This window comes from Peromyscus leucopus, unplaced genomic scaffold (genome assembly GCF_004664715.2).
Source record: "Peromyscus leucopus breed LL Stock unplaced genomic scaffold, UCI_PerLeu_2.1 scaffold_553, whole genome shotgun sequence".
NCBI classification, from domain to species: domain Eukaryota; kingdom Metazoa; phylum Chordata; class Mammalia; order Rodentia; family Cricetidae; genus Peromyscus; species Peromyscus leucopus.
The window spans coordinates 40513-50000 of record NW_023505457.1 but is presented as its reverse complement, the minus strand read 5'-3'; the positions used below and the strand labels follow the sequence as shown (position 1 = coordinate 50000).

General features: G+C 46.3%; 1 protein-coding gene across 1 annotated transcript in view; it reads left to right on the top strand.

Moving 5' to 3' along the window:
- Positions 1-7447, top strand: part of LOC119087251 (disks large homolog 5-like) — a 7742-nt gene extending 295 nt beyond the window's left edge. Inside the window, exons 1-6 of the mRNA XM_037201967.1 lie at positions 1-4; positions 1038-1197; positions 2490-2621; positions 3475-3658; positions 5201-5316; positions 6456-7447. The exon at positions 1-4 is cut by the window's left edge and continues 295 nt beyond it. Of these exons, the coding sequence (XP_037057862.1) occupies positions 1-4; positions 1038-1197; positions 2490-2621; positions 3475-3658; positions 5201-5316; positions 6456-6615 (756 nt within the window). The 3' untranslated portion in view covers positions 6616-7447. The remainder of the gene's footprint in view (positions 5-1037; positions 1198-2489; positions 2622-3474; positions 3659-5200; positions 5317-6455) is intronic.
- The last annotated feature ends 2041 nt before the right edge of the window (positions 7448-9488 follow it).

Genomic DNA, 9488 nt, shown 5'->3' with positions numbered 1-9488 from the left:
CACAGTGAGTGCTGGGCAGGAGATGGGGAGCTTCCTGGAGGAGGTGGGCTAGAACTGGGCCTTCCAGTAATGTGACAGAGGAGCTGGAGCCTCTGAGAAGCAAATGGATTTCCCTGCTTCTCATAATTCCTCAAAGTCCAGGGTTCAGAACGTTAGTGTGTGCCTCCTCTAAGCCAGGTTGTTGTGCTGGGCATGCTCATCTTTTACATTTCCTGGGTCTTGGGGGTGTAATGTGGGGACAGAAGGAGACAAGCAGGAGGCAGAGGGACTAATGTGTCCCCAGCTGAGGCCAGGCATCACTGCACTTCAGCTTCGGGAGTTTCCTTTAGTTGCAGTGGCTGTCGACACTAGTCACATGGAGAGACAAGTGCTTCTGGCCAAGAGATCATGTCCTCAGGCTGTCCAGCAGACTCTTCTGACCACCTCTCCCTGACAGTGGTCCCTTAGGGTCCTGAATCAGCAGCTGAGGATGGCAGGTAGATTTCTAGTGTAGTCAAACAGCTGTAGAGATGTGGGGCCAGGGCAGTGATTGGCTCCTTTGTACAAGCTCTGCATGTTCTGGGCTGGCAGTGGGATGACTTGGTGAGTCTGTTAACCATGTTGTGTCTCTGCATGACATTTCAAACCCAGCCATGGGCCTGGAGTGACCAGGCAGGAGATCTGGACTGTCCACAGCACCTGAGTGCTTGTGAACTGTGTTATTTTCCTCCTGGCTTCTGAAAGCACAGGCAGACTTCAGAGCCTGGGTCCATGCATGCTGCATCCTGTGCTGCTGTGAATTGGCCCGAAGAAGCTATGTCTGTGTTCCCTGAAGCATGTGTAGGGAGGCAGAGGAAACCCCTGACTGCTTACATAGCCACATCTCTACAGAGTGGTGAGAAAGCTGAGATTTACAGAGGGTACATCTTCACCTGGCCTAAAATATTTGGGTTGACACTGAGTTGCAGAGGTGATCTTTCTGTTTGGGCCTCAGGGTGGTCTGTCCATCCTCTATGCCTTGTCATTTTGCAAGTTCACTTGTGTTCATCTTCCCACAGAGGCTGCGATGGAGCCCTCATCCCACCCAATCATCCTCACCAAGAAAGAGGTGAGGAAGGAGATGCAGAGGCTGAACATGGAGCTGCAGCTGGTGACAAGGGAGAGAAATGAGCTGCGTGGTCAACTATTCTTCATCAGGAAAGGACCCGTGCACAATAGGTATCTCTTGTTTCAACCCTTCTGGTGTCAATCTTGCATCTGCAAAGTCACCTTCATCTTCCTTTTAATGTCTTGGATTCTAGGAGCTTGAACACTCAGGGTTTCCCTGTGCCCAACTTCATGTCCCTAAATGGCTCTCAAAATAGGGGGAGAACCTGAAACCTGGATGGGAGGGAAATGGGGATTCTAAATATTCTGCTTCCTCCAATGAAAACCCAAACCTGTGGTCTAAGTCACATAACTCAGGGATTGAGGCAGTATTGTTTGAGTTCCCAGAATGCATTTGAAAAGACCATGACATGGCTTATGTGAGATACTAACTGCTGTGAGTTTGTGTGAGGTTTTGAACTTGCCTGGTAGGTAATTATGTGCTGGAAGATCCTGGTAGCAGGTGGATGGACCTGGTCCAACTTGGTCCATTTCAAAGAGTGACTTTAAGTCTGGGGCTTATCACTGTTTCTCTGTTTTCTTGTGAGTTATACTGTTAGACAGTATTGCTCCACACATTTCTTCAGTATCCCACTGTGTGCTCTCCTCTCTTTCACTCTTTCTCTCTCTCTCTGCCTCTCTCTCTCTCTCTCTCTCTCTCTCTCTCTCTCTCTCCTATATGCGTGGCTGCATTGTGTGAGCATGCATGCGTGTTTGTGTGTGTGTGTGTGTGTGTGTGTGTGTGTGTGTGTGTGTATGTCTGTGTGCTTACATGCATTTGCAGGTTTGTGTGTCGTGTTCCTCCAGACTCTGGAAACCAGGCGTTTGTGGTGGGCCTGATGATTTTTTTTTTGTCTCACACTTTCCAGGTGATGCCAGTGCTGATATGAGATCTGTGAGCCTCACTTTAAGCAGCTCTGCTCTTATCCTATGTGCTTACTTTGATGACAAATAGGAATCCCTTGGGGAGTTTTTATAGCTGTCTGATGTTGGGTCTTATCTCCAGAATTATGTGCTCTGTCCAACTGTGTACTAATAGTGACCCAGAATCAATAATCCTTGTCCTGAAACAAGAGAAACATCATTGCAGGTTTCTTGTGGGCCAAGACCTTTAGGATAGACTCCTGGGAACAAAGAGCTAGACTGCCTCTCCAGGCCTACTGAGTGGGCTCATGCAGCGAGGACGCCCTCCATCTGAACACCCAGTCTCTGTTGGCCTGGGCCAGCTTTACAAGTTAATTAAGCACCAGGAAGTTTCAGTACATAGTAGCCAGACTGAGGCCTCCACTGTGTTGTGGTAGATCAGGATCCTTGAGGCCTATATTCATAAAGTTCTTTGTTTCTGGTGTCATGCCCTCCCACAGGCCAAATACTTGGTATGAAGATCTGAAGATGGAGCATGAGGAGGTCATGACTGACCTACAGAGATTGCAGAATGAGAACACTGAGGCTTCAGAGAAGGTGGATGAGCTTGCCAACCTGACAGTCTTCTATCGGTAAGTGCCTGTTGGCATGGACCCCAATAGTTGTTGAGTGGCCATCTCTGCCCTTCTTTGTCTCTAGACTGGAGAGTCCACAGCTCTGGTTCTGTCCTTTTTGCACCTTAGCAAGCATCTCTTTGACTTGTGTCACTTGCACTTAGTTTTGATAAGTATGAAAGAGATTATTCACTCCTCCCACTATTGTCCTGGAGCCTCAGGAGCCTCTAGGTAGAAGAGCAAACTGAGCTGTGGTGGTGACATTCCAGTACTCTGGAGGCAGAGTAGGCAGATCTCTGTGATCTCAAGGCCAGTCTGGTCTGCAGAGGTGTTCCAGGACAAAGAGGACTGTTATACAGAGAAACCCTGTCTCAAAAAACAAACAAAAAGAAAGAAAGAGAGGAAGGAAGAAAGGAAAAGGAAAGAAGAAAAAAAGAAAAAAGAAAAGAAAAGACAAGCGATTTGCACTATGTGGGGAATGTCAGGCAGCCCTGGGCATCTCGGAGCTCAGGCCCAGGCTTTACAGATCTGGTTCCTGTGGAACCTGTAGATAGAATAAACTCCCCTTGGGTCTCCTGTCCTCTCTCAGAGGGTATTTGTCCACTACTTGTTTATGTTCAGGACAGTTGAGGGACTCCTCTTTCCTTTGAAAAGACATGGATCCCTATTGGTGTGGGGGTTTTCTGAAGTATTTTGATTTTTTTTAATTAGCTGCTCTCTTATTTGGCCTTTTGATTGTAGCTGTCATGGCTATTTTGGGCTCTTGGCTACGTCTTCCTGAGAACCTGGGGTATTTGTCGTGAAGGTTCCTGGAGGCAGGGGTGGCAGAAGGAGACTGGCAGGGCCTTACTCTACAGAGGGTCTTTTCCAGTGGTCTGCACAGCCAGGTCCTAATGGAACATACTCAGCTTAAGGACCAGGTAGCCATGCTGAGGCAGGAGAACAAGAATCGGACAGAGGATTGGGTTCTGCTGAAGCACCACTTGGAGGCATTGAAATTGATCTGTGAGGACCAAGAGGAACAGACCAGTGACCCCCAAACCCAGCAACAACAGGTAGGGGCAGGTAGGTGGATCAGGCTAAGGTCTGGCACCATTTGCCCATTGGATTCTCTGTCTGCCCATCCACCCACCTGTGCTTTCAACCATCACCTTACTCATCCATGCTCCCATCCAGCCACCCACCTCATGCTATCAGAGGTGTTCACTTCAGTGTCCATGCACAAGTACTTCTGGGAAGTTAGCCTCTTCTGAGAAACTAAATTATTGGCAAGCCATGCCTGGTACTCTGCTTGAAACTGCGGTCCAATGAGGGAAATGGGTCAATAGCATATCACACCTACATGTCATTATGATAGGTAGGATACTATGCACAGAGCTTTGAGTAAGTGAATTGTGGGTCCTGAGGCTCATGTGATTGGCAGGGGTCATGTGAGATCACAGAGGGGAAGCAGCTTACTGTTGGACCCCAAAATTTAGGGTCTCAAGTGGGCACCCCAAGAACCCAAACTCCAGTCCAGTTGATGCAACAGCACGAGGTTTTTATTGAAGCTTCTATATAGAAGGGCAAACTCTGCTCCTAAGAGCAAGAGCCGCATCTTACTACAGCCCCATAAGGGCTTATAAAGGAAAAACCCACAAAACCCACAAGGTTACAATTTCCATACAATTTCGTTTCACAAGATCATGGTCTGATCACAGAGTGATCACAGAGGGGGTACAGTTACATAAACCTCAAAGGGGGTATCAGGGCGGGAGTGGAGTTTACACAAAGGTCACAGTGGTCCTTCCTGGAACACCTGCAACTATCCCAGTCCCAGTTGAGCACATCTCTTAACAGAAATCTTTTTACATTGTTACATTGTGGCAGGGGTGGTTGAACAATGGCTGAGTCAGCTTGCTCTTGGAACTAGATTTTTAGTTTCTCATTTCCTGGTGCTTGAAGTTTCTCTTTTCCTGAGGCTTGGGGGTGTAAACCTGAAGGGCTAGGGTCTTTTATTTACAAGGAGGAGTATCCCATGTAAATGTCAAATGAGTCCTACTCATAGTCATAGATTTGGGTGGCATGTGGCCTTCTCCTTTCTTCATGAATCCCAATGTGTTCTCGTCCCTCTGACTATTGGTTCACACTGACATAAGCCCGAGTAGCAGCTCATGAACCATGTTTTCTATGAGTGCTCCTTGAGACCTCTACCATTGTGGAGAATACAATCTGCATTTGATTAGTTGAACAGATTGGTGGACAAGCTGAGTGTCGGGGTGGGTGCTTTGCTGCTTCTGAAGTAAATTCTCTAGCCATCTCAACAGAGTCTGGCCCAACAGAGCACACTCCCCACAGCAGTATTAATCCTCACGGAATGATGGCAGAGTTGTGAGACTCTTCTGAAAGTGCTGGTGTGCTTCACCTACTCATCTGTACATCTTGCATGATGTTGTGTTCTGCTCACTTCTTTTTTCCATGAGTGTAGTATAAGCTCTTTTGGCTTGCCTCACCTACCAGTAAGCTGTTTTGATCATTTGTATGTGCTTCATGTGTATGAGACTGTGTGCATGCCTGTATACAACTCTCCACTAAGAACACAATGTTCTAATGAACAGGAATTTGAAAGATTGGAGGGAAGCCTGCAGGTCCTGCGGAAGCAGAAGGAGATGATTACCCAGGAAAAGGACTTGGCAGAAAAGCTGCAGCATCACTTTGAGGTCTCCCAAATGAGGTAGGAACCGAGACTGGGGGCAGCAGGTGGAGCCACAGGGGTACCTTGTTCTTGGGATCACTGTCATTTATGGGCTCCTACTGACATGCATGGCTCCCAGCTACAAGCAGGGCAAGAACACTTCACAGTATCGTTCAGGTTGAGTTAACAAACAATTCTGTCCAGGAATCAATATATTTAACACTCAGTGTGTCTGAGCAATTGTGTCCTTTCTCCCTTCTGAGTGCTCTGGTATGGCCTGAGCAGGCTTTCCTTATACTCACAGAGATCTGCCTGCTTCTGCCTCCCCATGATGGAATTCAAAGTTGTGCATCACCAGGCCTTGCTGAAATTACATTTTCACTTAGGAACATCTCCTGTAAAGAAGAGATTCCTACCTTTGAATACTGCTCTGTGCGGCGTTTTCCCATTTCCTGGGACGAGTGTTCTCTGGATTGAATAGGTTAAGGACTTTCCAGAATGAACCCAGACAACCGCTTCAGCTGCAGGGAAGATCAGAACCTTTTCGGGAGTGTTCTGTAACAGACTGTGAAAGAGTCAGGATGCAGATTCCTAGCTCTGGTCCTAAGGAAACCACAAGTTTCTGTTTAATCACAGAGCCCATGCATGGCCAGTGTTCTCAGGCACACATCTCAGGAAATGCTGCTCTAGGATTACTGACTGATTCTGTCTTGCATGTTGGTCATGTTCAAGGTGCATGGGCATGAGTCCTGAGCTATCTTCATGACCTTGTTTGAGTATCCAGATTGCAAGGCTGCAATATGGCTATCAATAAAATGATGTGGTTGATCAGTAACTCATCATGAATAACAAGTATCACTCCTGTGCTGTTGACTATGTTATTAATACGTTGTTACCTTTACAAAATAATGTCCCCAGACTGTAAGAGAAAGACCCTTTCTTTCTACTAGAACAGAGAACAAACACTACTCAGTCAAATTCTGACAGGTTTTAGGGCTGAGGAAAGTTCTAGGCCCAGCTACTCTGTGACTCTTATTCCTTGGGGGTACAAACAATGACTTCAGTCAAAGATCCATGTTGACTATCCAGCAGAGTTGAGGAGGTGGGAGGCAGCAGTTTAACAGCTGACAATGGCGGGTCCCCTGCAGGATTGTGTCCTAACTGCCTTTCCCTCCTAGGTCAGAGAAAGTGATACATGCACTGGAAGAGGCCACAGCCCAGGATGAGAGCCTGCTTCAGAAGGAGCTGTTAAACGAGGAGCCACCTGCTGAGCCCAATCTCCGGGAAATTCTGGATTGTGATGCACTTTCCCCCTATTATTTTATTTCCTATGTGTGAATAGGCCTTGGTTATGCCTAGCCATTAACCCAGGATGGCTGCTTCTGGGCCTTGACTCCCTTTCCTTATTGACAATACTGTTTGAGAAACTGAGGAAGCCAAAGGAAGGCAGACACCTTGAAACATGGCATCGTTCACCCTAGGATCAAGGCCTCCTCAGAAAAAGAACCCCATCATAGCTCTGAACTTCCCATGAGGCAAAAACCATCTGACCTCCAGGTCACCTAGACCCAATCTAATCCATGTGTCTGTTGGCTCAGTACTCCTGAAGAAAAAAAAAAAAGCATCAAAAATAAGACTGAGATACAGAAAATCTTACAAAATAATTGCTCAGAACCCTGACATCCACCAGCAAGTGGCCCCAGTGAGGAATACAACACCATGGAGGGAGGAGGTGTTGGAATACAAAACTTACTATGTCAGTTTATGGTCAAGGACTTTCACAAGCTGACTGAGTCCTCAGCCCTCCTTTTGTGGCAGGAAATCATCTTGGAAGACTTTATTGATGTCATGATGTTATCCAGGCAGACCACACCCAAAAGCATAGGATTCTCTCTCCAGTGCTGAATCAGACCAACTCCATGACATGCAGAAGCACTGCTGAAGACAGTCCCCACAGATGTGACAACAGTCCCTCTTTCCATGTAGGAGTTATTTGATCTTCCATTAGGAGGACCAATGAGGATTCTCAGTTTCACATCTGGACTGAAGGGATCAGACCTGAAAAGGTTCTGTAGAAGGTGTCAGAGTCACCTTTGACCTTTGTGTACACTCAATGATCCTTATGGAGTTGTGGGTCTTGAATAATCACACAGGCAAATGTTGATTGAAACAATCTCATAGTGGCCAACACATTGCAGGATCATCCTGCTGCAGAACATTTTCACAGATCAGGTAGCCAAGTCTGTATATATTATGCCAGCAGAGAGCTGTAATTCATCAGAAAACATCCCTTAGTGTCTCAAAGAGTGCTCTATGAATAAGCCAATGATTTATTAATGATAGGGCCTAGCAGTCATTTGGTTGTGAAAGCTCAGATAATGTTCTGATGCTCAAGAGCTGTGTCAGGTGTTTATGGATCATGTGAACATCAGCTGAATGGCATGTGTATAGAACATGCCATTCCAGAGAATGAATGGCACCCTCTATCTAGTTCAGGGAGGTGGACTTCCAGTCCCTGCTTTAGGATGAGATCTTTTGAGTATAAAGGAAAGGCATATGGGAATCACCTGTGCATCATGTGACAGTAGACCAACTAGACAGTACAGCATCATGACCTGCAGGGAGCACGGCCTGAGTTTGCTGCCAGTGTTGTGCCTGCAGCTGATGAGATCCAGGCATGACCCCAGATGATCTACATATATCACAACCTTATCTATCATAAGCCTGAGTTTTGGGACAATTCTCACTTTCTGAATATTGGATGAAGACAGATCCTCAGGACCTACAATTTATTCACCATACAGCCCTGATTCCCAACAGAGAGAATCATAATGGATTACTGGGTTTATCTTAAGCCTAAAGGTGACAGGAAATGATATAATTTGGGGCTGAGGAGGTGTGCAAGCAAACATGTTTCATAAAGGGAGGACCTGATGCTATATTTGAAGGTGTATGTTTCTAATACATGGAACAGGAGTTAGTATAAACCAAAATGTAGAGACGGGAATAGACAAAGCATTAAATGCATGAGGATCAGCATGCAGTTCAGAGATGAGGAAGTAACATGATATCCAGACATGCATGACTATGTGCAGGTGCCTAAGAAAAATAAAATAAAATAAAGCTGTGGGGTTCAGGAACAAAGCACCAAGGAGACTCAGGAACTGCATGGTGCAAAAGTATTGGTGTACATCAGAAAGATGAACTTTCAGAAGATTTATCTCTTTGGGATGGAAAGATTGCAGCTGAGGAAAAGCCTTGGCCCAGTTCGCACATGGAGGTGTTTGGGATTCCACTCTTGCTAGGATGAACAGGAGAGGGCTTTGAAGAAGTGCTGAAGCATATCCAGAGCTACTGGGCATCCAGGAGGAGTCTGGGTGTATAAATCAGTGCTCATCCTGATGGACCATCAAGAATACTTTATTGAAGATGACTCAAGTGAATTCAACAGTGTTTGAGCCAAAACCTGTAATGTTTTTATCCTTGAACTTGGTATAAACTGACTTATAAAGCACCAAATAGGCATGGCTAATTGTCTGAGGCAGCCTGGCACCTATGCAGGGCTCTCGTGTCCCCACTGATCTCTGGGTGTTCAGGATCATACTTCAGTGTTACTTATAGTTAGGGTTGGAGCAGATCTGTCACCTCTCATCTAGGACGACAATGTAGATTAGGCACATCTGATGAAATTCAGAGTTGAGATGGCCCTCCTTGGGCCTGGGTTTGTGGTAAAGAATCCTTGAGTAAACAAGACCCCCTAGGGTAGTGTTTCTCAATCTTCCTAATGCTGTGACAGTCTGAGGTAGAAGTCATTCCAGGGAGGGAGAAGTTGCCTGACTGAATTTGAGAAGCTCAGAGGCCAGGTACAGTTTATCACCCCTGAAACCTATGACATGCAAGGAGAGTGCTCTTTTCCAAAGCAACTGTTGGCATTTTTGTGATGGGAAGCACCTGTACACACACATTTCTGTCGTGTGTCTGCTCTGAGCAACCTTACTTCTCACCACAGGACTACACTGACATATGTAGGATTTCCCATGATGCTCATAATCTTCTGGCCAATCAGCAGAGAGGAAAGGCAGGACCAAGTCTGGTTGCTTAGAGACTTCTGGAGAAGCCCACCTGTAATAAGAAAAGCTATTTCCTGCCACGATGCCAGGCTCCATGCTTGAATAACAAAGAACAGAAGCAGTCCTCACAGATGCCCAGAG